The following is a 26,299-nucleotide window of genomic DNA, read 5'->3' on the forward strand; positions in this document are numbered from 1 at the left end:
GTCCTACATTTTTACTCTACTTACACTGTATTAATGCTAAATTAATTAATAATGAAATAAATGAAAATACATTCAATTAAATAAAGAAGAATTGGTGCTGTGGTGTGGCATCTAAAACTCCCAATTCTTTTAAAATTAAGCATGCAATTGTATGACCCCTTATTAATTTTGACTATACTGAATGTACTTTATGAATTAATTTGTCACATCTCATGAGAACCTAGTGGAATAAAAAAAATATTGAAATATGGAAATCGTGACAGGTAAAAATACATATACACACTATTCCTTATACATACATTAATATACATATTTGCTTAAAATATAGACAAGTCCAAGAAAAATGCTTATTTGTGTTTTATAGTTTATGCGGTGAAACCATAGACCGTAAACGAAATATACGTCATTCTCAATTTTATAAAATCCATGTGTCTCTATCCCAGCCTGTGATTGGCCTTTGCGTCGTCCCGCCCTCCGATTGTTGTACGTCATCTGATTCTTCTGAATTTGTTTGGCTGCCAATACTGTCAATCAACACACGACATGGCCGACATTAAAGTGCTGGGAAGCTGGTGGTAGGACCGAAGCAGCAAGGATTCAATAAGACAACCGAACAGGTAAAAAATGCGCTTATTCCGTTATGACTTTTAGGATAGGAAAAGGAGGCTGCGTTGCGGTATTAATAGGTTGTAGTCTGTTGAAGAATAGCTGGCCAAAACGCTGTATTTGGGAACGTCCTGTTATGTAGCTGCTAGCGGCTGACAGCCTGAGTTCCATCAACAACACACCGTTCACAGATAGCAACCTGCAGCACATACAGCAATCAACTGTTGATTAAAACAATAACAACCACAACAATATTTTACTCACATGTAGATACTGACATGAGAGATTAGATACGGATGTGACCAAGCCAACACCCAGTTTATTGTAATAAATTATTTTAGTGATGCTCTCCTGTTCGATCAGGTCTGTATGCTTTAACACTGTTCCACAATCATATATATATATATATATATATATATATATATATATATACTGTTTATGTTAAATATGTCTAATTTTTTCGTTTTCATGCATTGCAGGAATAGGTGGAATACATTTGATTAGGCTTGAAGTTAAAGGAACAGTTCACACAAAATTAAACGTTTGCCAATATTGGCTTATCCTTATATCATTTCAAATCCATTTTGAAGAATGTGTTGCGCAATAACAATGAAGGGTGACAAAATATGTAAAATAACATAAGGGATTCAAACTGAACAGTGTTGTATATTGAGTCATTGTTTTGTGTTGAGTAATGTTTGTTGAGTATTTTTTAGACATGCACAGCACTTTGGCCAACTTGTGTTGTTTTTAAATGTGCTTAACAAGTAAATATTGATTGATTTGATTGATTTTTTTTTTTCATGAAAAAGACACCCTTTAAAAATTCCCAAAAATAATTGAAATACCATATTGTCAAATGACCTATCACTTTTAAAATTACTTGCTCTTATTTCTAGGCCTATTGTAATGTTTTTGTAATGCATTATATGTTAGGAATAGGATGAATGATCAACACCAAGTATTATGCTGAATTAATAGCCGAATTAATAGTTTAGAATTTGACTATGAAGATGCTTCCCAATTATCTGAAACTGCCAGATTGCATCATCACCTACTGCGCTGACTGAACTACTGTGTGTGCCTTTGGGAAAATCTAGCCTATATGCAATTAATCAATATTAACTGGGGTGGGGTAGTCATTTTAATAAGATCTAGATAGCATGAAGTGTTTTGTTTTGCTCGTCAAAGCTTCACGCCACAGTGTTAACTTGTTGTTTAACCCGTGAATGTGTCTCTTTAAGGAAGGCTGCGTCTGCAGCCTGGAGAGCTGAGGGAAGGATGCCGTCTCCATCTTTTTCCCTTGATGCCCAGCTGCGCTTCCATGACAAATGGCTGAAGATAGACTTGCAGGTAAATTTTGTTATGAATGATTTTTGTCATCGGTCCAAATATTGTGGCCTAGGATGTCCCAGCCTTGATACTAAATATAGAGTGTTGATGTTTTTTAGGGGGGCAGGGATGTATTGAAGTCCTTATCTGAAAGCTACTTGGTTGCACTGTTGGTCAACATTTAGCAATGTTGGTAGTACTAAGTCTCAGAAAGCAGAAAGAGGAATTGTTTGTTGACATTGAAAATCTTTTGTATCTTGTCTCTTGGTGAGTACTAATGCTGAACCGCAGATAAATATTTTTTGGTCAGTTGCATTTTAAAAGTATCGCTTGAGGTCTTAAACTTAAAAAGCTTGTATTGTGTGTTTCTGAAAATGGTTACCTTAGCAATGGGGTAACAGCATTTCAGTCAATTTGCCTTGCTGCCAGAGCTCTCAAAGCAAACAGAAGTCTCTTTATGCTTATTTTTCTGACCTCCTGTTGGTGTTTACAGGGAGACTCTCATGCAGCCTGATTTTATGAATATTGTGAACGTGCCAGAAACTGTTTTGGTACCTTTTTGTTTGTCAGAAATATAATAATAATTTAATTTGGGAGACTATTGCTTGAAACAAAACAGTCTAGCTTGTCAGTTTTGTTTTGAAAATGTACTCTACTTTTGTTGTTTAGTTATGTTTCAGGGACTTCAGTGTTAGAAGTTGAATAATTTTGTTGTTCTTCCTAAATTGGGATATGAGATGTTATTAATAGGGCTGCATTAAAATCTAATTGTGATTCTTCCAATAAAAAAACGCAGCCTTATTGTTTGATATTCATTGTAAGCCATATCAAGATTTTGCTTTTACTTTAATTGTGTAGCTCTTGTTTTGCCATGTCATCACGATCCGTGTTACTTTCATATTTCATTCGCACCAAAGACATGTAAACGAACCAGAAACAGGACATGAAGTCACAAAATGTGACCCTAAAAAGGACCGAATGCTCAAGCGCACTATTTTTTTTTTCATCATTGTTGTGATGTTGCCTATCACAGTTCGGCACAGGCATCAGAACCGGGTCTTCTCCCAGCAAATCTTAGTTTGTGTGTGTGTGACGGAGGGAAGTCCTGACGCTGTTTTGACTCCTTTACACATTTTATAAGTTCTTCACGAGTTGTCAGCTCCAGCATAAATACCATCATATATACAGCATTGAATTTAAAATGGTACTGAATGATTACCATTTTCATATTCTGATATTACATGGTACTTTAAAGAGTAAATATGGTACTACTGTTACCATAGTACATTTCCTAAAGTTAAAGCTACACTGTGTGATTTTTTTTACCCCCATCTACCAGTGAAAAGGTATATGACCATCCAGTGAATATTAGTTTCTGTTCCTAATTCCGATTTTGTTTTAACTCCTACGGTGGCCAATGTAGTCCAATATTAACATGGCTTCCAGTTCGACCTCGTCCATGAGTGTTAACTTAAACGTAAACGCGAAAGGCGAAGCTTGAATTAACGGGTATGTCCCTCTTTGGCTAATGTACTTTCAAGATGGAGGGGCAACATGGCGACCGACTTTAGAACCCCTTACCCGTATGTATTTTCAATGGCATATTTATACACTCACGAGAATACTTTATTACTTGAACGAAATAAATATACATTAATGAGCACATATATTTTTAAAATGACTAAGTGTTTTTAGCTAACAATAAACTAAAAGATTTACACAGTGTAGCTTTAAGGTTGTACTGCTTTGTTGTAGCTTTTTGTTAGTGGTGGTTGTGGATATGACCAGCATTTATGTTAAATTCCATTTGATCTTTTTGACACGTATAACTGGTATTTAACTGTTTTAAAACAAGTCTGTGTTAAGTGTGGTAGTAGATTATACAGCAATTTTATTTGACACTTTTCATGTCCATTTTACATTTTTCAGTTGTCACACCAAACAGTTTGGCTGATGAAAATGTGACATTTTTCTAAATTAAGATGCGTGTTAACGTGCTATAGCACTACATGATTATTGACATCTTGTTGCAGAGATATTGCCTCATGTTTTGAAGGGAAAATACATCTGCTGTGAATAATTGTTCAACACAGATTCAGTTTCGAAACAGTGGATGAATTTAGTACTTATTCTTGGTAGTAGTGCGGTGATGACTTATGAAATCAACACCCCAAAATGGTGTTTATGTGTATCTGTGTGTGTTTGGGTCTCTGTGACATTTGTCTGGAGGATTGCTCAAGTTGCTGTAGCTGTTATTAGCATCGGCTCGATGGTTTTGAAAGTCTCTGATTTTCACTGTTTGAAGTCTAGTGTGTTGGGAATTTATTTATTTTTATTTATTTTTTCCTTCACATATGAACCTTTGAGTCTGGGTTTCAGTTGCTCATGGACTCATATGCTAATGGTTACCAAAGGATCTCTGCCATTTATATAATGTTACAAAATATTTATTATTTCAAGTAAATGCTGTTCATTTGAAATTTGTAATTGATCAAAGAATTTTGAGAATATTTTTTATCACGATTTCCACAAAAATATTAATAAGATTTTAAGAAATCTTTCTTGAGAACCAAATCAGTGTATTAAAATGATTTCTAAAGGACCATGTGAGTGATATTTTGATATTCAAGGAATAAATTGCATTTTAAGTAAACATTGCATTTAAATACAGCTATTTTAAATGGTGATATTTTCCCAGTATCACTTTTTTTTACTGTATTTTTGATCAAATAAATACAGCCTTGCTGACTGTTCAAACTGTGTGTGTGTAGTTTTACTTTTAACAACATATTTAAATGTCATATTTTGTGCCATAAAGCAATATATTTATATTTTTAGTTGAATGTTAAGTCTTCTTTCCTTAAAGTATAATAAATGAATATCTCCTATATAATAGCCAATCTCCTCTGTGTTATAGCGAGCCTTCTCTCCTGAAGGACTGAGCGAGATGTGGAACGAGATGGTGAAGGATGAAGAAATTGTCTTTGACAGAGAAGAGTCGGCCCATCCAGGTAAAAGCCCCATTACCCTTAAATCCTATTGGATTGCTATATATATTTTTTAAAGTTGGCTTCTTTTAATGATGTTGTCTAAAACTTCTGAATTTCTCAGAGGACTGTGCCGATTGCACACAAAAGAAAGATGATACAAACGATAAGGAAAAGAAGGAAGAGGAGGAGGCAGTGCCGGCTTCATCTTTCCATCACTCCATCATTGAGATGTGGGACTGGGGGAGGCAGCCAGGTGGGTGGTAATACTTAATGACATACTCTGGGTTCAAATAGAGAGTGCTGAACTCAACATGCTGATTACTGCATCCTCTGACTGCCATCTTGCAAGGTCATCATCCCACTCATACAACATTGGCTCAATCTGCACAGGATTTCCTGTATACTAAAATACTCATTTTTTTTTGAAAATTAATATTTACTGTTTAAAATAACCGCATTGCTGTTTGAGCTGTGTGCTAAAGCCGAAGAGCTGAAAGAACACCGGGAAACTGAAGCGCTTTGTTAGCAGGTTAATTGACTTAACCAAACGTGTCATATATGAGAATAGTCAGATATTTATACAGCATAAACATAATATTAGAACTAGTCGGGGCTCCTGGGTAACATTTGAGAGCAGTGGCACCAGGACAATTTATCCTAAATTTAATTTAATCAAAAAATTGCTGTTAACAAGTGCAGTTATAAAAGTAATAAAATTAGTCTGTTTATTGGAAATTTAACTGTGAAGGACTTTTTTTTTTCCAGAAACAATGACAGAATATTACAGAGTTTATATTTTAAACCAAAGCACACACAAAAATGAATAATTCACTAAAATCTCAATGATGTAATCAATCTGGCCGCCTTTACATTGGCACTTTTTTGGACTGATTGTTTGAATTAATTCCAGTACTGGATCTCTGAAAACTTTCCCAGAGTTTATCGGCTTAAAATGGTCTGGTCACAAACAGAGAAGCAGAATTGGGTTAAAGGGTTACAATGGAAATTTCCTCCTACCAAGGCTACAGGTTCTTGAAGATGCACAGTGTGTTAAACTCCCGACTTCTAAGATAATAACAGTACCAATAATAGTTATTAATGTGCATTGCTTTTTGAGCTGCGTGCGCTGAAGCTAAAGATGATCACTGGTAAACTGGAGCGCTTTACTACTGTTAATTAACTCAACCAAACGCATCCTTTGTGAAATTAATCAGATATTTATACAACATAAACAAAATATTATAACTTGTATCTGCACAAGTGAACTTAAATCGAGTATGTGCTCCTTCCATAACAACCCGCTGAAACATGGCAACTAAACATTTTTTTACAATTCATTATAATGTTATGAACATGACCGTCTCAATCATAGTTATTAATGTCATGCATTGCTGTTTGAGCTGGATGCTAGATTAAGCTAAAGATGGTTACAAGTAAACTGGATCTCTTTACTACCCTGTTAATTAACTTAACCAAACATTTATAGGATTTGTCTCCCATAAGATGCATTTACACACACAAAATAAACAGAATTTTATTACTTAAAATTGCATGAAAGGTTGCAAATGCACAAGTGAACTTCACACTGCAAGTTATGAAGGTTTGGATGTGCTCTCTCCGTAATAGCATGCTAAAACATGTTTTTTTTCTTTTACCAGTAGTGTTTTCATAATAATTTCATGTATTCTGTATAATCAACTTGCACTGCACATGTTGCACTTATCTGTATTTTCCTTTGCAAAGTGATTCCAATCATATTTCAAGCAATTCAAAGCCATCATGGCGAAGAGTGCGCATCTGAACTGTCTCATCTGGAGGAAATAATACATATTTTGTCTTTAATATATCAGCCTTATCGGGTTAATAACGATAACATTAAAACGCAGTCCTAATTTATATGGATTATTTTTGCGATCTCTTTGTGAACTTTTTAAAGCTGCGTCAAAGTGGTAGTTCTGTGGACTATCAAGGAGGGAGAGAAATCTCTTAGATTTCATTACAAATATCTTCATTTGTCTTCTGAAGATTTATTTTTGGGTGAACAAACCCTATGTTAAAATGGCAAACTTCTCTCTGGTGACATACAGGACATTTCCAATCATTTATTTTGCTTAAACCCCGCACCTGCTGGAAGTCGGCGTTTATCTGCCTCCATTTTTGAGTGCAACGCCCACATCTCAAAATACAATTGACAACCGACGCATAGAACCAAGTCCCCATCATAATTTCGGAATCGGATATAGGTCAGTATGCGTTTTCGTTATTAATTTTGCCGTGTGACATCCTGCATCCAATCCGCACCTGCAATGGCCCCAACTTCACTGTTCTCCCTCCTCAGTAGTACATGACATCCAAGTGCAAACCCTTGAACAGTTTCCATTGGCCGTGTTTCCCCTCAGCACAGCACAGCACTGTAATGAAGGATAGCAGATGGATTTGCCACATCTAAATGTGGCCCAGTTATTCAGCCCTGTCACCACACAGGTGACCTACTCCCTCTCTGGCAGCGTGTGACTCTCCATGTGTCTCGATTTGTGTGTGTGTTTTCTGGTTCCCCTTGGCGCGTGAGGTGTTTGGGGCTCGGATGACTGTACATACTGTCTGCGAGGTTATTTTCACCCTATGTGTGATTGTAGGCCATGTGTGTTTACACACTGATCTAGGTGGAGCAGCTTTCTGGTGGGTGATGATAAGAACATTTTAGTGGCTTTCCATCAGCATCACATGGTAGTAACCCCTCTGATTAATGATACTTCCCACCCAAATGTCCTGCCTCTCATAATAGTAAAAATAGCATGATTGTGAAATATAGGTCACTGAGCTATAACATTGTGTCTTAAGAGATTTCATGGTACGTTAAAGCTGCTATAATTATGCATACATATTACATACTACTATACAAAAAGTTTTGGGGTTTAAGATTTTATTTATTTAAAGAAATTAATAGTTTTATTGATTTAAGAATGCATTAAAATAGTTTAGTGCAAAAAATGACAGTAAAGACTTTCTAAAAAAATTCTAATAAATGCTGTTTTTTTAAACTTTGTATTCAAAGATTCCTTGATTTTTCAGTTTCCACAAAAATATTATGCAGCGTGATAGAATTTCAAAATATTGCTGTTATTCTTGTATTTTTAAGCAAATAAATGAAACTGGTGTAGTGAGCAAATGAAAAAAAAAATCTTACAGAACAAAAACTTTTGTTTTCATGGTTTTTGCTTGATACTCTTCAAATAATAACTTGCAGGATAAATAAAGGATAATTTCTCTCACAAGAGAAACAGGCTGTTTTATTTTCTTCCATTTTAAACGTATTCCTCTTTATCAGATGGCCATTTTTCGCTTACACATTTTTCTCTTTCTCCGTTTTCCTTTTGTAAAATAGCCTGTGTGTTTTGATCTGAATAATCTGGCCCTTGAAAGAGAGCGGTTAAAGAGCCCTATCATTTCCTGTCATCTCTCTATTGTTCTAGTGATAAAAGGGGTGAGGAAAATAGACATTTACTGATAACTGCACCAACTACTTCTATACTAAATCAAAATGTTGAATTGTGGGAAATGAAATGATGCTGGTGCTTTTTAGCTTTAGTGGGAGCCCCTTAAAAGCGAAACAAATTGTCTGTTATGTGGAAAGCAAAAGCATGTCCTATCTTTGTGTGACGTGCTCAAACGCTTTCTTTTCCTCTCTCAGACTTACACTTCCATGCACTATAACGTCTTTTTGGTGCTCTATAGACTGCGCTGCTTCAGGGCCTGTGAGGGTTAGGCAGCTTGGCTTACATAAGGCTTAAGTGGATTTAAGATCGGCTATTTTAATTCACCCTGTCTGCATGTATGAGGCTTTTATCCAGAGGCTGTGCAGAGATGAATGCATGCACATCAGTAACCACCGGAGCCAGGCAGACAGTTTCAGACAAGCAAAATGAAGGCTTTAGATTGGAATGCACTTCAAGTGCTCATGTTACATCAACCATTGTTATACGACATTATTACTAGATCCAATTCTATACATGCTTGCATTTTTGTACTTTTTGACTTTAAGTTGTATATCACATTAAGATATTTCTTAGTTTATTTGTACAACAGTGAGATAATAATAAGTGCCAATATGATATACAAAACTGCATTAAAATACGAATGTCTTATAGCGTTCATCACACAGCGACTATTTATAACCTTTGTGTAGTCAGAAATTTGAGTATAGCAAAAGTTAAAAGCCCTCATGAGCAGGTCTCTAAATACAGTTTTGATACTATATTATGTTTCGTAATACTGTGTTTTAATATTATATAGGGCTGTCAAATGATTTACTTTTTTTTTTTTTCAAATCGAATTTAATTACGTGATGTGCCGATTAATTCTAAATCAGTTTTGGCTGTCATTGTTGTTTTAAATTAGAAAAGTATCAAATTGACATGAGGAATAAGTAGCTCCAGAAAGAAATATTTTATTTGTTTCAACAGAATTTATACGGCCATGTGTGTTTTTTTTTGTTTTTTTTTCAGAATCTGCATCTGAATTGGTATTTACATACATTTTACAGACCGTTTATTGCAGCTTAGAGGTGGCATGATTCATGAATGAATTAAAATTGCATAAATATTCAATGAGATTAATGGATTTAATTAATATGAAATTGTGTTTTTATGAAATGATACTCCAAGTAAGAAACTAAAACTGCCAATAGGTGCCGGTAAATGTCTTAATGGGTAAGTCACTTACTCGTTCATTCTCCCGATTTGTTGAAAACCTGGATTCATTCAGTAATGAAACACCACTGTGTGTTGCTCTCGGAGACACACACCTATACTGGCTGGCTTTATACTGTAGGTCATATTTTCTTTGCCAAAATTGAGCAAAAACAGACAATATTGTGTCTAAAATATAACTTATTTATTGAACTGTTGTATAAAATCAATAAATCTTAACTCCGTATACATCATATGATAATAAATATGAGACAAAATCATATAGGGGCATTTTTGCTCCAATATCATGAATTATAGGGGAATGTTATGTAATACAATATTTGCTTATTTATCCATTATTTATTGGTGTATTTATTCTATTATTTGTACAGAACCTGGAGAACTAAAGGACTGTCTGATGGCGCTGGTAGATGACCAACAGAAGCTGTCTTCGCAGACGGCTAAGAGCACGCTCTCCTCCGTGCGCCTGAGCCAGAGACTGGTGATTCTGGAGCGCTACCTCATCTCACTCACCCACAGCATGATGGAGGAAAAGTACAAAGTGCGCTGGAAGAGTCCCCCCAGCCCTCCGCTCTCTGCCATCGATAATAAAAGGTTTGAGATAAAGAGCTTTGATTTGAAGTTGGGTTACCTTTTAAACTTTTCAGGTTAGAAGCAATGGAAATAATGGTCTGAAATGTTTTGCCTGTTTCCTTAGCACTCGGCCAGTCAGTAAAGGAGTGGAGGGTTTGGCCAGGGTGGGATCAAGAGCAGCACTTTCCTTTGCCTTTGCCTTTCTCCGCCGAGCCTGGAGATCAGGTAAACTATTTCCAGCATGGTTTGGCTGGCCATCAGGGTTACTTGCAGACAGTTCTGGGTTGTAACCGGTTGCATGTAATACAAAAATTAAGTACTTATAATTTAGATTATATTATGTTTTTAAAATACTCCTAATCAGAATACATTTACTTTTTTGATTGATTTCATGACTGAATGTAATTCTGACAATGGCAGTAAATTATTCATAGTACATTTATTCTCCCTAATACTTATTTTTTTATCTTTTAAATTGATATATAAATATGGCCTTGGATAAAAAACGAATGACATTGTCACTCAGAATGCATCTGAAATCGAGTTATACTTTTATGATAGTTAAGTATAACTTGCATGGTGCCGCAACTTTTAGAGTAGTGTTGTGAACTTATTTCCATTAAGTGTTGGAAACTCAGAGGTGAAGACCAGGAGACTTGGGTGTATCTTTTTTAAGCAGGGTTCTTTATTGCGCTTGCATTGCTGTTGTCTGCTTCATCCAAAAATCTTAGCCTAAGATTTAAGTCTGACCTAAGCCAAAATACCTTGTGTTCATATACCTGAAGGGGGAGGTGTTACATAGAGGTGGAGACACTCAAACAAGGCATGTTGATTCAGCTGGTTATATATATATGTTTGTAGTATTATTGTTAGTGGCAATGGTGTGTTATTTATAATAATAATAATTATTATTTGCAATTTTCAAAAAAGGGCACAATAGATTTGGAGACAAAAGGGATAGGGGCTTCTTATGAAGTTGTGTGTATATATACACACGGATCACCCGTTCAGAAAACTTTCCATGTAATGTGAAGGTTGCAGTGAATTTGACACTGTATTTTACTCCATGATCCCCTTGTAGGAGTCCGGTGTCATACCGATCCACATGAGAAGTGACATGCAAAGACAGAATATTGTGTCCAAAAACCGGAAACATTTCTTCAAAATCAGGTTTTTGGAAATATTGACAAGCATTACTGAGCATGAAGCATATGAAGGCATCCCATGATATTATTGACTAATGTATCAATCTAGTGTAACACATTAGTGACTTAATGAGTCCTGTCAATTTTTATGTTGACAACAGTTGTCAGACTATATTTACAACAGTTGTTGGGCCAAATTTTTGCTCTACTTGTGGATTTTATGAGTTTAACGTGAAGCACATGAAATTGTTTTTCTTTTGGTCTGTGTATTCAGATAGGTAGTGGTGCTACAAAAGGTCAACTTTGCAGCTTAACCCAGACTTGAGGGCAAACATGAGCAGACACTTATTTTCTGCTTGTAGCTGAAACCCTCAGTCTGGGCAGATGTTTACAGACCGGTCAGAGATATAGTTTTGATCCTTTTAGAGCAGTGCTGCACCATGTCCACAGGGAATGGGTGGATACAGCCTCTCTGGCCCGGGAAATAAAGCCGCCCTGAAACCTGAGCCATATGCACATTCCTTTGAAGAAATGAGAACTGCTATAGTTGTGAGAATATGAGAGAAAAAATAAGGATGGGAAAGGGAAGAGGCAGATGTATAAGAGAAAGGGTAAATGTTTATCCTGTGTTAAAGTTTACAATGTCTTTGGTGAAAAAGAGACATCATAAGAGAACATTTTCAGATTGCACATAGATTTGGATGGGATCATGGTATATAGAAGGCCTGTTTTACTATTTACTCTCCACATCCAGAGCTTTATTTAAGAATAAAGCAGTGAGTGCAAAAGATGCTTTTTACCATATTGATTTGTGTTAATTGTTTTATATTGTTAGTTATACAATATTTAGAGTTGTTTTAACTCTGTTGTTACAGTATATATTTAGTATATTTTACCATTCATTTGTAATGGATAATCCTATCCTATCTTTGTTTGTGGGTCCATTAAGCTTCAAATAAAGTCTAGAATTTGAAGATGCAACTTCTCTGAGTTTGACAGTGCTTACTGTCTGAAAATATCTTGTAACTAAAGCACTGCATGACAATGACAGCCGATAAAGCATTAAAATGTATACTACAAAAAAGTCTAGTATTCATACTCCTTAACTGGCGTGTTTGTGCCATCTCAGGTGATGATGCAGACCTGTGCAGTGAGTTACTGCAGGAGTCTCTGGATGCTCTTCGGGCTCTCCCAGAAGCCACCCTGTTTGATGAGGGCACGGTGTCGTCCGTCTGGCTGGAGGTTGTCGAGAGGGCTACCAAGTTCCTCAGGTTTACTTGTCATCTTCACTATTCCCAAATGCAGAAGTAGTGGTATTATGTGTATTAAAATACCGATAATTTTCATTTTGGTGCATCTCTATTAGAAACGCTTTGAAAAACTTAGAGCGTGAGGCATATAGTTCATAATAGAATTGTAATATACTGTACATCATAAACAAAATTCACCTGCTATATTGCTAAATGTACCCGATTTTTCATACCAACAGAAAAATAAACTGGTTTCTCTTGAGACTCCCTTGCTTCGCAGCAGTTAATGATATGCTAAAGCCAGCCTAAGCGTTGACATGATTGGTTGCAAGGTAGTTTGTGGCGTAAGGAACACTGGTGATTTCAAACTGCGTTTTTGAGACTGTCTTTTATTTACTGCAACTTTAAGGAGGCAATAATCAGTAATGGTGTTGCTTTAAGACAAACCATGTGCAAATTCATATTGAAAACACAACATAGACATATAAACAACATAAAAAGTCTGATTTTAAAGGGATACTCCACTTTTTTTTGGAAATAGGCTCATTTTACCACTCCCCCAGAGTTAACCAGTTGGGTTTTACCGTTTTTTTTTTTCGAATGTATTCAGCCGATTTTCTGATATTTAGAAGAATATCAGAAACCAGACATGACCAGACCATGTCTGGTCCCATTGACTTCCATTATTCCATAGTATATTTTTTTCCTACTATGGAAGTCAATGAGACCAGAAACCGTCTGGTTAATGATATTCTTCTAAATATCAGAAAATCAGCTGAATGGATTTGAAAACGGTAAAACTCAACTGTTTAACTCTGGGGGAGTGGTAAAATGAGCCTATTTCCAAAAAAAGTGGAGTATCCCTTTAAGGCATGAAGAAATTTTCACAGGGAAAATGGAGAAATGGAAATGGAGACTGTTAAAAGGACTTTAACATAATGATCTTAAATTCACACATTCCTAATGCTCATTGCAGTTTAAGCTAATTTTAATTTTATATTTTGTTTTTCAGTGACATCCATGGAAGTTCCACTGGAAAAGCAGCCAGTAACATTCCCCTGCAGGATCAGCACTTGGCCCTGGCCATCCTGCTGGAGCTCGCAGTGCAGCGAGGAACTCTCAGGTATTCAGAGTACTGTTACATTTGACCAAAAATTCCTATAAATCTGTAACTGAAAGCCAATTTTTACTCTCAGTCTGCCCTTGGCGAGAGTTAATTTTGTACCTTGCATTTGACTTGTCTTTCCGAGACTTTTGAAAGAACTGAAGAGTCTTATTTATAAATACTCTCTCTAACCTACTTTTGCTTGTGTTCGTATTGTAGTCAGCTGCTGTCTGCGGTTCTGCTGCTGCTGAGGCTCTGGGACAGTGGAACCAGAGAGATGGATAATGAGCGCTCGACCCAGGGCACGAGTGCCCCTTTACTGCCCCTCCTGCAGCGCTTCCAGAACATCCACAGCAGTAAAGAGGAGCCTGTTCCTGAAGAGGAGATTGAGGTGAGATTGAATCACTGATTAATTTTTAGAACTGTGCTGTTCTTCCGAGTTTTAAATCAAATCAAATCAGATTTATTTATATAGCACAGTTCATCCCATCAAAGTAATTCACTATCTCAAAGTAATTCATATCTCACTACTTTTGTTCTCAGATCCTTTCGGCCCCTCTGAGCCCAAACGAGAGCTTTCTGCGCTACCTTACACTGCCTCAAGATAATGACCTGGCCATTGATCTGCGGCAGACAGCTGTAGTCATCATGGCACACTTGGACCGCCTGGCAGCCCCATGCAGCCCCCCGCAGTGCAGCTCACCCACTTCTAATAAGGTACTGCATGTAACACACTGTCATGTTCTGACGTTTTATTTGCAGTGTCATACAGGAAGTAACAGTCGGTTACCCTTGTGTCATCTGCTCCCTGGTTGCCTAGAGTCCCCCTTTTTGTTGTTTGTGCTGAAGCGACATCTTTGCTCTAGAGCACAATGATTCTCCAGAAAGCTCCAAGGAACTCTCATTTAAATGGGATTATGTCCCTGTGCTGTCAGTATACTGAGCTATAATCTCTCTATGAGAAAAACAACGACAATCTCTTTGTCGTTCCACTTCCAGGGTACACTGCAGGAGGTGATCGGTTGGGGTCTGCTTGGATGGAAGCCTTATGCTAATGTGAATGGACCAATTCAGTGCAAAGCTCTGTCGAACCTGGGTGTCACACAGATTGTCTGCTCAGAGAAGGGGTTCTTCATTCTGACCATCACTGGTGCGGTGTACACACAAAATTACAAAAGCACCACTCTAGTGAGTCTCTCATTTTGTTATCTGAATATCTTGTTTTAATCCCCCCAGCTACTACTTTTGATTTGCATACTAAACCAATAAACCTGTGAATTTCCCATCAGGGTCCCATGCTAGTCCACGCATTGTCATCTAGGAAAATAATCAAGCTTGCAGCTCATCCTGATGGGCAGCACTACTTGGCTCTTTCAGTTAATGGAGAGGTGTTCTCCTGGGGTTGTGGAGATGGAGGCAGACTGGGACATGGAGACACCACGTAAGAGCATAACAACTTAATCAAACTTTCAATAATTTCTCTCAGTTCCATATATATATATATATGTGTGTGTGTGTGTGTGTGTATGTATATGTAAAAAAAAATTGGGGTCAGTATCTTTTTTAATGTCTTTTAATGCTCACCAAGACTACATTTATTTATTCAAAATGCAGTAAAATTGTCAAAATTACAATTTTCAGATAATAAAATATTTAAATATTCCTGTGATGCCAAAGCAAATTTTGAGGCTTCTAGAATCATTAAAATATACTTTGGTGCTCGTTTTTCATGATCATTTATTTGGAATAGAAATCTTTTGTAAGATTATACATGTCTTTTACTCTGAATTTTGATCAATATAAATTTTTGCTATTTAAAAATATTAATTTATTTAAAACGATAACCTCAAACTTTGAAATGAAATTGCTGTTTGAAAAAGCATGTGATGTTCAAGGGGGATAATGTATATGAAAGTTTTCTAAGGCCTAGTCCTGGTATGTTGCAATGGACAATGTGAAATGCAGTTTTAGCATTAATTATGAAAATATTTGACTATTCAGTGTTCAATAAAAATTAAGGCATCCAGAAACTAAATTACAAATATGTAATCTAAAAAGCTTTAATGATCTTTTTCATAATTTTCTTACACACGATTTATGTTGTGTGATTTGATGTATATTTCTTCTGTTTCAACAGGTATTTAGAGGAACCCACCATGATTTCAGTATTCACAGGAAGGCCGACGGGAAAGCAAGTCATGCACATTGCATGTGGCAGCACGTACAGTGCAGCGATCACCGCAGATGGAGAGCTGTATACATGGGGCCGGGGAAACTACGGAAGGCTGGGCCATGGTAATATCTACAGTATAAATCCAGCTAAGATCCACTAGAATCTTATCTCAGGACTAAGTGAAATGTTGTTTACCTTGTTTCTAAAGGCTCCAGTGAGGACCAGACAACTCCCATGCTGGTAACCGCTTTAAAGGGGCTTAAGGTGATTGATGTGGCTTGTGGAAGTGGAGATGCTCAGACCCTTGCTGTGACTGAGAATGGTATGACATCTGAAAAGAGCACTTTCAGCAGTTGTTTTAAGATGATGAGTGGATGATATGATCATATTTCTCTCTCTTTCTCTCTGCAGGTCAGGTATGGTCATGGGGCGATGGGGACTACGGGAAACTAGGCCGTGGGGGTAGCGATGGATGTAAAACGCCAAAACTTGTGGAGAAGCTGCAGGATTTGGATATTTTGAAGGTGTGCTGCGGGAGTCAGTTCTCTGTAGCTCTCACTAAAGATGGACAGGTGTACACATGGGGCAAAGGAGACAATCAAAGACTCGGCCACGGCACTGACGAACACGTCCGCTATCCCAAACTGCTTGACAGTCTACAAGGTACATAGCATTTTCCTTTGTTTTAACCATTGTTTTCACAAAATATACATTTCAGGTTTTTAAAAACCCGTTTTGGTCTCTCCAGTGCTGGAAAGCGGGTCCTAAAGCTCTTGCCTGATCATAACCCTTCTTTTTCCAGTGATAATACCAGTGATTTTCATTTAAGTACAGTCTTCCTTCAAATGTCATAGAATGAGTGTATGTGACTCATGATTGTATGCGCCCCCTACTGCTACCGATAAAAGTCTTATGCTGTTAAATATTTAAATAATAAAGCTTATGCCATTAATAGCAAGTAGTGGATGACTTAAAGAAGTATTCGCATTCGGCTATATATCGAGATGCTCTTGTGGGTGAACATGACCTTGGGCTTCTGCATCTTGGTCATAACACCTCCTCAAAATGTAAGCGCTGACTGTTTCATGAGTGGATTAATCTGCTAAATAACATTCAATAACATTCAACATCCATTGTATTATGGAATGGCCACTTTCAAACACTCTCCTTTCATTTTTCTTTTTACCCCCATTGAATATCGACATGTTTCACCTGTAAATGTTACTGAACAAACACCATTTCATGCTTAGTCATCAGTTTTCATCTGCATTTAATGTAAAGTCTGCTCTTAATATTCGTTATTTGTCAATTTAGGTAAGAGGGTGGTGGATGTAGTGGTTGGCTCTACACACTGCCTGGCCCTCACTGAAGATGGGGAGGTGCACAGCTGGGGAAGTAATGATAAACTACAGCACTTTGACACACTCTTCTCCAATAAGAAGCAACCTAAAGCCCTGCCGGGGCTCAACTCCAAACACATAGTGGGCATCTCCTGCGGCCCTGGCCAGGTATAACATATCAGTCACCAAGATGTGATGTGTTGTACACTGCTTATAACTGTACATGCTTATTATATTTCATATTGTATGTTTGTCAGAGTTTTGCATGGTCGTCATGCTCCGAGTGGTCCGTGGGGCTCCGCGTACCATTTGTGGTGGATATATGCACTATGACATTCGACCAGCTCGACCTGCTTCTACGGCAGGTTAGCGAGGGCATGGACGGCAGCTCTGATTGGCCACCGCCACAGGAGAAAGAATGCATGGTTGTGGCTGCTCTCAACCTGCTCAGACTACAGGTCAGTTATCGAAACTTTCAGCCTTTTTCCATTTGAATGACAGAATTTGCGTTTATATATTCAAAAGCAACAGTTTGAATGGTAGAGCATGTGTCGTCTTAAATGGATAATTCCCTTGGAAGTGAAAATCATTATTATGTTTAATGTATTTCAGCTCCATGCAGCCATCAGTAACCAGGTGGATCCTGAGGAGCTGGGTCTGGGCTTGGGCAGTGGGCTGCTTAATAACCTCAAGCAGACGGTGGTGACACTGGCCAGCAACGCTGGGGTGCTAAACACCGTGCAGGCGGCCGCCCAGGCCGTGCTTCAGAGTGGCTGGTCGGTGTTACTGCCCACTGCGGAGGAAAGAGCAAGAGCCCTGTCCTCACTGCTGCCCAATGCAGGTCAGTGCCTGAATTATGTGCTTGGAAAACTGCGTATACTATTTACCTATACCTTGGCTGTACCATTGGCTGGTTTACGTCAGTTGAGATGTGCAAAAATGCCAAACATAAATACATTAAAAAGTGATGATTTATTCCAGTTCAACTTTGATGGTCAAAAGCATTTCTGTGTTTTTAGCATCTGCTAATGAGATGGGTGTAAGTCCTGGCCGTCGCTTCATGATCGACCTCTTGGTTAGTAGTCTGATGGCTGATGGAGGGCTGGAGTCCGCTTTGAACGCTGCCATCACGGCCGAGATCCAGGTCAGCATGTTTTATTCATTAGTCAATTCATCATTTATTCACCCTTCATGCCTTATATCGGCAACACTCAACAGAGCACTGCCAAGAAACAGACAGGAGGAAACAGATTCATGAACCCTGAGGGGAAAGTGTCAAAAATAACAAACTTTTTAAAAAATGTAGTCTGTTATCCAAAGCGTATATACACAAGGTTATTTGTTGAATTTTGTTTTGACTTTCCAGTTAATTGATTTCTGTTGATCTTCAATTAGGATATTGAGGCAAAGAAGGAGGCACAGAAAGAGAAGGAGATCGATGAGCAGGAAGCCAGTGCTTCCTCAATGCATCGGTGTCGCACCACACTGGACAAAGACCTGATCAACACCGGCATCTATGAGTCTGCCAACAAACAGAGCCTCCCATTGGTCCAGCTGGTCCAACAGCTGCTCAGGTACTGCAGAGACTTAACTAAAATTGCTACTTCTGGTGTATAGCCTGTAGTAACTCTTGTGTTTTGTGCTGTAGGAATATAGCTTCGCAGACTATAGCTCGTCTTAAGGATGTGGCACGACGTATCTCAAACTGCCAAGACACGGAGCAGGTCAGCAAAGAGCGCTCGGCCTCTCTGGACTTACTGCTGCGCTTTCAGAGGCTGTTGGTCTGCAAGTTGTACGTTGGTGTCAATGGCACTGTGGGTGTGGGGGGATACAGTAAGTAGAAGAACTTAATTTTTGGTAAAGGTTTTGTTATGGAAGCCACCATTTGAGCATCAAGTCAACAGTATCTCTCATTGTCACAGCTTTGAGTCACTCAGAGATTCTGGGCGTAGGATCTCTTTTGAAGAAGTACATGGCTTTGCTCTGCACACACATTGGGGATATCCTTCCTGTGGCCACCAGCATCGCCCTGATCAGCCATCGTCACTTTGCAGAGGTGGCACGTGTCCTTGAGGGAGATCTCACGGGTGAATATGCTATTTCATGTTAACCCTTTAGAACAATTCTGATATTAAAGGAAAATTATATTTAGGTTCTGAATATGATTAACTGACCCTCATGTAATTCCAGAACTGTCTGCTATTATAAGAAATTTATTTCTTTTCTTCAACTGTTTTCTTTAATGTCATGATGTTGAACCTTTAAAAGGGAAGAGATTGTATTTGATTTTAGGGGTACAGTGTTGCAGAGAGTTTTCATTGGAAAATGTCTTTCATTTCAATCTCTTTCTTCTAAAGGGGTTGACATCATGAAAGTTGTTCAGAAGACATGCCTGAATTGAAATTTGAACCAATTTCACTTTATTTGGTTTGAGAGTTATTAGAATTTGTACCTCACGTGAAAATTCTTTAAAAAAACCAACCACCCCGTTCCTTCATCTTCCAGGTGTTTTGCTACCAGAGTTGATCGTGTCCATTGTGCTGCTGCTGACCCATGATGCTGGCCTGATGCAGGAGACTGGATCCATTCCTCTGCTCGCTGCTCTACTGGAGCACCTGGACCGTTTTAACAATCTCGCCCCTGGTACAGAGAGAGATGATAACGAGGATCTTGCATGGCCTGGGCTCATGGGTATGAGAGAAATCCACCCATGCACTACTTTCATAAACTAGAGAATCTAATTGTACAGTTGAGTTAGGCTTGAATCAAATCCATTTAAAAAAAAAAAGAGTATGTAACAATATTTAGTCAATTTATTAAAGATATTAGAACACAGCATTGCACACTATAGTAAATTAATAGCAGTGATGCAAAATTAGCTGTAAACTGCTTTCTTTTCAGGTTTCTTTTTCAATGGGCCGAGCTCAAAGAACAACGAGGAAGTGTCACTAATCCGCAAAGCTGACCTGGAGAATCATAATAAAGATGGTGGCTTCTGGACTGTCATTGATGGGAAGGTCTATGATATTAAAGACTTCCAGGCTCAGACCCTAACCGGGAACAGCATCCTCGGTATAGCAAACGTCACAAAAATGCCCCCAAAAAATGAATTTTCAAATAAGAGTTTTGTAAGTTGAATGTCTTCTGTTTTTCCTCCACAGCCCAGTTTGCTGGAGACGATCCTGTGGTAGCTTTAGAAGCCGCTCTTCAGTTTGAAGACACCAGAGAGTCCATGCAAGCTTTCTGTGTGGGCCAGTACATGGAGGTCTGTCTGACTTTTGTATTCACCAGTTTTAACCCCTTAATTCTAAGAATGTTCTGACTTCATTTATCTTGTTCTTGTTGGTTCTATGTTTGTCCAGCCCAATCAAGAAATGGTGACAACGCCTGACCTGAGCAGTCTGTCCTCACCTCTTATAGATGCTGAGAGGAACCTGGGTCTGCTCTTGGGGCTACATGCCTCATATCTGGCTATGAGCACCCCTCTTTCCCGCATAGAGTTAGAATGTGCCAGTGAGTTATGATATTGTAAATGTTTCAGTAGTGCTTCAAAAATCGAGATGAATATATATATATATATATATATATATATATATAGGTTTCTGTGTGGGCCAGTGTGTTTTTATCTATATGTGATGCGATCTGGGAAAACCTGTCGGATGTCACGCTGCTATGTTTTCAGTAAAGTCTAAATATAGATTGAATGTCAGTTTTTTGGTCAAAATTTTTTGTCAAATCCAGTCCTGGTTGAACTACAACGGCACGCAAGTTTTTATTTATTTATTTTTATCCAGCGTTATCGTGTGGTGTGATGTGGAGCACAAGAGAACAGGGTTTGAAGCTGCTCATCTAAAAGACCTTGCTCGCCTCTCAGTCGTCCAGTTTCAAAACGGTTTTCACAGGATGAATTTTGAGTTCGTAAGCTTTCGAATGACACCTAATCTATGATGATCACTAAAATATGAGATATGAAAAAAAGGCAATAAAAAAGGGAGCGCCAGTCGTCCCGCTAGCAGGATGTGACAGTTAAACCTGTTTTTCTCAAAATTCTGTTTCTGAAAATCATAGCGATCAGCCGACTTCAGATAACCATAACTTTTGTTACAGACAACCAATAAAATAAATAAAAACAGATTTGGAAAGGGCTTGAACTCCGCTTTAATATGGTATCAAAACTTGTAATATGTCACCATATGGTGGGTTTTCCCAAATCGCATCACATATATAAAAGATTTAAATTTAGATTTAAAAAAAAAAAAACGTTTAACCATTTTACTCCACTTCTACCTTTCAGAATGGCTCCAGTCATCTATTTTCTTTGGTGGTCTTCAGACGAGTCAGATCCACTATAATTATAATGAAGAGAAGGATGAGGACCACTGCAGCTCTCCAGGGACCACCACTCCAGACAAAGCCAAACTCTACTGCCGCAGAATCACTCTGAGTGATCACGCCCAGCCCTTTCTGCAAGCCATCGCTGACAACACCACCCAGGACCACACTGTGAAGGTCATTCACAGGGAAAGACTATAATTTATATGTCTCTTTATTTAGTATTATAGTATTATACAGCACATTCCCTAATATTTTACTTTACTAAACAACAAATTTTTTATCAAAACAGATACCGCATCATTTGGGATTTGTTCTGATGGTTGACGTTGGATTCTTTCTTATTTGCTGCAGGACTTTTTATGCCAAATCGAGCGGTGCTGTAAACAGTACCATCTCATCACTCCCATCACTTTTCCACCTGAACATCCTGTAGAGGAAGTGGGCCGCCTGCTGCTCTGCTGCCTTCTCAAGCACCAGGACCTTGGTAAGTGTTTGTTGAATTGAGTGGTGACCTCTACTTCATATAGTTTTAGTTTCTGAAAAGCTACTCACTAAACTAGCACTGACGTCTTATTTTATTTAGATTTTTTTTCAATATCTCTTATTTTTTAATTCATTTAATATCAAAATCTGTTTTCTTATGCAGGTCATGTTGCCCTCTCTCTTGTTGATCAATATGCCTTGGGTGTAGACCAGGGGAAACAGAGGTCCCTCCCCAAATCTGTGATTGATGTCTGTCGAATGGTGTACCAGGCCAAGTGTTCCCTGATAAAAGTGAGCTAAGAGAAAATCTAAATAATCCAAATAAATGTATTCTTTTGTAAGTGGTGATTAATTTTAGTTCCTTTTACAGTAGCTTTAGGTTTCAATATTAATATCAGGTCTAAGCTGTGTTTAAGTGTAATGTCACCTTTTCATTTACATCAAAATGACCTCTTTGACCATCTTTCCTGTGTGGTACAGACACACCAGGAGCAGGGCCGCTCTTATAAAGAGGTGTGCGCCCCAGTGATCGAGAGGCTGCGATTTCTGTTTAATGAGCTCAGGCCTGCTGTCAGTAATGACCTGTCCATTGTGTCCAAACTGAAGCTTCTGAGCTCTCAGCCTCGCTGGAAGAGGATCACACAGAAACTGATCAGAGACCGCCGCAAAAAGCGGGGTAACTACTCTAAATGTTCATTTAAATGTTCAGTGTAAATGTTCAGTTTGTAATTATAGCATGTTTCACTTAATCTCTCAGTGCCTAAGAAGTCAGAGTCAGCTGATCTGGAGGAGTGTAAGATGGAGAGGGAAGGGACCAATGAGGAGCCACCTGCTTCTATCAACCCAACCCCTGTGGACAAGAAACAAACTGTCAAATCTGCAAAGGTTTGCCTTTTCTCTCTCTCTCTCTCTCTCTCTCTCTCTCATTGAATCATGGATATCTGTCAGAGATTATTACAGCTGTATCTATAAATATCTCTTGCATCGCTGCTGCTCTGACATCTAGGTGTTATTTGCATGTGTTATATCTATAGTTGCTGTCCTTTCAAAGTTACTTTAATACCTTCTTCATCAACAGCAGCTTGTTTAGTTGAAATTACAGTTTGGGGATTTCTATGGAATTTGCCATTATATAACATATATATGTTTTTTTTTTTTTTTTGTAGCAGGATAAGTGGCAGCCTCTGCTAAACACCATAGGCAGCGTTCAGAAGTACCGCTGGTTAAGGCACAGCGTTCAGGGCTCCTTCTCTCAGTCCAGCCTCATGAGCACCATCGTTGAGTTTGCTCTGAAAGAGGAGCCACTAGACGTGGAGAAGATGAGGAAATGCCTCCTTAAACAGCTGGAGCGAGCTGAGGTCCGGCTGGAGGGAATAGACACTATGCTTAAGTTGGCATCTAAAAACTTCCTGCTGCCTTCCGTACAGTACGCCATGCTCTGTGGCTGGCAGAGGGTCATACCTGAAGGGACCAATATTGGGTAAGTGCAAAATATTATCAATGTATAGCACTTCTTAGGCAGACTTGTGTTTACATATTAATATCTGCTTTGCTTCAATAGGGAGCCTCTGGCAGACTGTCTAAAGGACGTAGATCTCATTCCTCCATTTAACCGAATGCTGCTGGAGGTGACGTTCGGTAAGCTCTATGCTTGGGCCATCCAGAACATCCGCAACATCTTGTTGGAGGCCAGTGTCAAGTTCAAAGAGCTGGGTGAGTTTAAAGATCAAAGATTTTAATATCTTTATATACAAAAGTTTATTAAATATTAAAATAGAAAAGTTGTTTTAAATTGTAATAATATCTTTTAAAATGTAACTTATTCCTGTAATGGCAAAGCTTAATTTTTAATTAAACAGATACACACGGAAGCGTTTAAAAACAGGCATCTATCAGTGGACCGTTCCGCTGATAGACGCATGCTTGTGCTTTCAAACGTTCCTGCTTTCAAAAGACTTTCAAACACTCTTGTGTGCTCTTAAACGCTCCCGTGCGTTGATCACTGTAGCCAATCACATCATATCCGATGTATGAAGTTGAACACAATGGCCAATCTGAGGTGCTTACGATTCTGCTCAACAACCATCAAATTTCAGTACCAACTTGGTACCGAAGTCAGGACTTTTGACAATACTAATGCTGAGTTGGTGATCAAGAAACATTTCTTTTTATTATCAGTTGTGCTGCATGTTTGAAAACTGTAATACATTAAGTACAATTTTTACTTCTGAACAAATTTGTGTCCATTCTGAGTAAAAGTATTAATTTCTTAAAATAAATCAATCTTATTGACCCTTAAACTTTTTTTGTACAGTAAATCTTATTGACCCCAAACTGATTGTTGTTTCCTCTCCTCCAGGTGTGCAGCCAGTGCCTCTGCAGACCATCACTAATGAGAACCCAGCAGGCCCCAGTCTGGGTACCATCCCCCAGGCACGCTTCCTGCTCGCCATGCTCCATATGCTCACTCTCAAACATGGAGCCAACAGCCTGAGCCTTCTGCTGAACTCCGGCACTCTCGCCCTCACCCAGAGTGTTCTCCGACTCATTGGTTAGCACCTTCTCTCTTTATTTTCTAGGGCTGTTGGACTCTCTTGTATAGGGTTACATTAATTCAGTTTATAGGATCATGTGGGTTCTGTTCTATAGGGTTAGTTAGGATTCTGTTTCTAGTTTTTAGTGTGGTTTTGTATTTCTTGGCATGAATGTGTAAGGCCTGATCAATCAGTCCAATGACAGTTTTTGATAAGTGGGTGAAGGTTTAATGTTGTTATTGGCTAATATCTTAGACAGTCCCATTCACGCTTACTCTAAGATATTTTGTAACCAATAGGTCCCTTGGTTGATTAAAATTAAAGTAACGTTTTCTTTAGACAGAGGTATAATCAATGCAATAACATCAAAGCTCAGAGATAGAGTAAAAAATGTAAGATGGGGTGGTGATGGGGCAGTGGATAAGACATATGCCTTTGGTGTGAGAGACCCGGGTTCAAATCCACTGTGAGACACCAATTTATCCCTGAGCAAGATACTTAACCCCTAGTTGCTCCAGAGGTGTGCGACCTCTGACATGTATAGCAATTGTAAGTCGCTTTGGATAAAAACGTAAGCTAAATGAATAAATGTAAATGTAATGTACCTGACTCAGGAAATACATAATGCTGAGTGTCTGAGAAGCAAGCAGGATTATGGGTGGATTTCATTACAAATGGTCAGAGCCTCTTGTTGGATTTCTTTGTTATACCCAGGCCATAAAAAAGAAACCTATACATGCTAACAATGGGAATTTGCATTAATCACGGTCTCCAGAGTTTACACCTTTAGAGGGCAGGATGCCATTTCCATGAAAGACTCACCCTCCTTTGAGTTTATTTCCTTGGGGATGAGACCTTTGTACCAGCCGCACTGAGACATTTCAAATGATACCAAACATGTATAGTGTTGTATGATAATTGTTAATTGTCGCATCAAACCATATCAATTTTTGGTGAATTTCAAGTGATCTCAGCATAAGAGAGAGACGAGATCGTGTGATCGTGTCTCGAATAAGGATGTTAATATTGCAAGAGTTCAGATGTTAATTTCCTTAGTTTTTCAGAGTTGCCCCCTCTTCCAGTTCTTCCAGTTTTTCCACTCTTACAAATGTGTCGGCATTGTATTGTACAGGTCCCAGCTCTGACAGCAGTGAGGAGGAGCTGAGCTCTGTTGCTCATGGAGACTCTGCTACAGTTCTCGAGGAGTCCAGGAAAGAGACGACCCCCACCCCTCTCCCCGCCTCCGGCCCCGAGTTGGCAGCTATGATGAAGATCGGCACTAGGGTGATGAGAGGACCTGACTGGAAGTGGGGAGACCAGGTATGTTAAATTCGACATGTTTGCATTTGTGTACACTTGAATTCTGAAGTGTGGATAAGACTATGGCAGGTCAGTTTCTTTTAAGTTCCTGTATGGCGTGTTTTAGGATGGCCCACCTCCAGGCCTAGGGCGTGTGATTGGGGAGTTAGGAGAAGATGGCTGGATTCGTGTCCAGTGGGATACCAGCAGCACCAATTCCTACAGGATGGGCAAAGAGGGCAAGTATGACCTTAAACTGGCTGAGCCGCCACCTGCCACCCAACCTGCCACAGAAGACTCTGACACAGAGGATGACGCAGGTTAGTGCTGCACTCTGCTCTGGCATTCCAGATAACACAACAATTACTTCCTAGTCTTGGTATTTTAATGTATTTGACCTTGTCATGTTGATTTATTAATATATA

The 26,299-nt window shown here is 38.6% G+C and overlaps 1 protein-coding gene across 5 annotated transcripts in view; it reads left to right on the plus strand.

Annotated features, from left to right (window-relative positions):
- Positions 1-478: 478 nt before the first annotated feature.
- herc2 (HECT and RLD domain containing E3 ubiquitin protein ligase 2) overlaps positions 479-26,299 on the plus strand; it is a 56,783-nt gene continuing 30,962 nt past the window's right edge. For 2 of the 5 annotated variants that reach the window (XM_089134252.1, XM_089134255.1), the window contains exons 1-36: positions 513-617; positions 1,851-1,959; positions 4,856-4,949; positions 5,050-5,181; positions 10,009-10,231; positions 10,335-10,435; positions 12,485-12,626; positions 13,618-13,728; positions 13,930-14,101; positions 14,254-14,427; positions 14,710-14,898; positions 15,000-15,151; positions 15,848-16,005; positions 16,092-16,205; positions 16,295-16,546; positions 17,198-17,391; positions 17,481-17,681; positions 17,836-18,064; positions 18,243-18,367; positions 18,619-18,797; positions 18,872-19,056; positions 19,146-19,310; positions 19,729-19,914; positions 20,125-20,295; positions 20,385-20,488; positions 20,586-20,736; positions 21,518-21,732; positions 21,910-22,042; positions 22,205-22,332; positions 22,522-22,717; positions 22,799-22,926; positions 23,208-23,521; positions 23,603-23,754; positions 24,401-24,592; positions 25,708-25,895; positions 26,002-26,194. In XM_089134252.1, the coding sequence (XP_088990378.1) occupies positions 1,888-1,959; positions 4,856-4,949; positions 5,050-5,181; positions 10,009-10,231; positions 10,335-10,435; positions 12,485-12,626; positions 13,618-13,728; positions 13,930-14,101; positions 14,254-14,427; positions 14,710-14,898; positions 15,000-15,151; positions 15,848-16,005; positions 16,092-16,205; positions 16,295-16,546; positions 17,198-17,391; positions 17,481-17,681; positions 17,836-18,064; positions 18,243-18,367; positions 18,619-18,797; positions 18,872-19,056; positions 19,146-19,310; positions 19,729-19,914; positions 20,125-20,295; positions 20,385-20,488; positions 20,586-20,736; positions 21,518-21,732; positions 21,910-22,042; positions 22,205-22,332; positions 22,522-22,717; positions 22,799-22,926; positions 23,208-23,521; positions 23,603-23,754; positions 24,401-24,592; positions 25,708-25,895; positions 26,002-26,194 (5,815 nt within the window). In that variant the 5' untranslated portion in view covers positions 513-617; positions 1,851-1,887. Of the gene's footprint in view, positions 618-1,847; positions 1,960-4,855; positions 4,950-5,049; positions 5,182-10,008; positions 10,232-10,334; positions 10,436-12,484; positions 12,627-13,617; positions 13,729-13,929; positions 14,102-14,253; positions 14,428-14,709; positions 14,899-14,999; positions 15,152-15,847; positions 16,006-16,091; positions 16,206-16,294; positions 16,547-17,197; positions 17,392-17,480; positions 17,682-17,835; positions 18,065-18,242; positions 18,368-18,618; positions 18,798-18,871; positions 19,057-19,145; positions 19,311-19,728; positions 19,915-20,124; positions 20,296-20,384; positions 20,489-20,585; positions 20,737-21,517; positions 21,733-21,909; positions 22,043-22,204; positions 22,333-22,521; positions 22,718-22,798; positions 22,927-23,207; positions 23,522-23,602; positions 23,755-24,400; positions 24,593-25,707; positions 25,896-26,001; positions 26,195-26,299 lie in introns of all 5 variants that reach the window. The other 3 variants (XM_089134253.1, XM_039689697.2, XM_089134254.1) reach the window with 3 other exon arrangements.

Source organism: Pimephales promelas, chromosome 8 (genome assembly GCF_988280905.1).
Source record: "Pimephales promelas chromosome 8, fPimPro1.hap1.1, whole genome shotgun sequence".
NCBI classification, from domain to species: domain Eukaryota; kingdom Metazoa; phylum Chordata; class Actinopteri; order Cypriniformes; family Leuciscidae; genus Pimephales; species Pimephales promelas.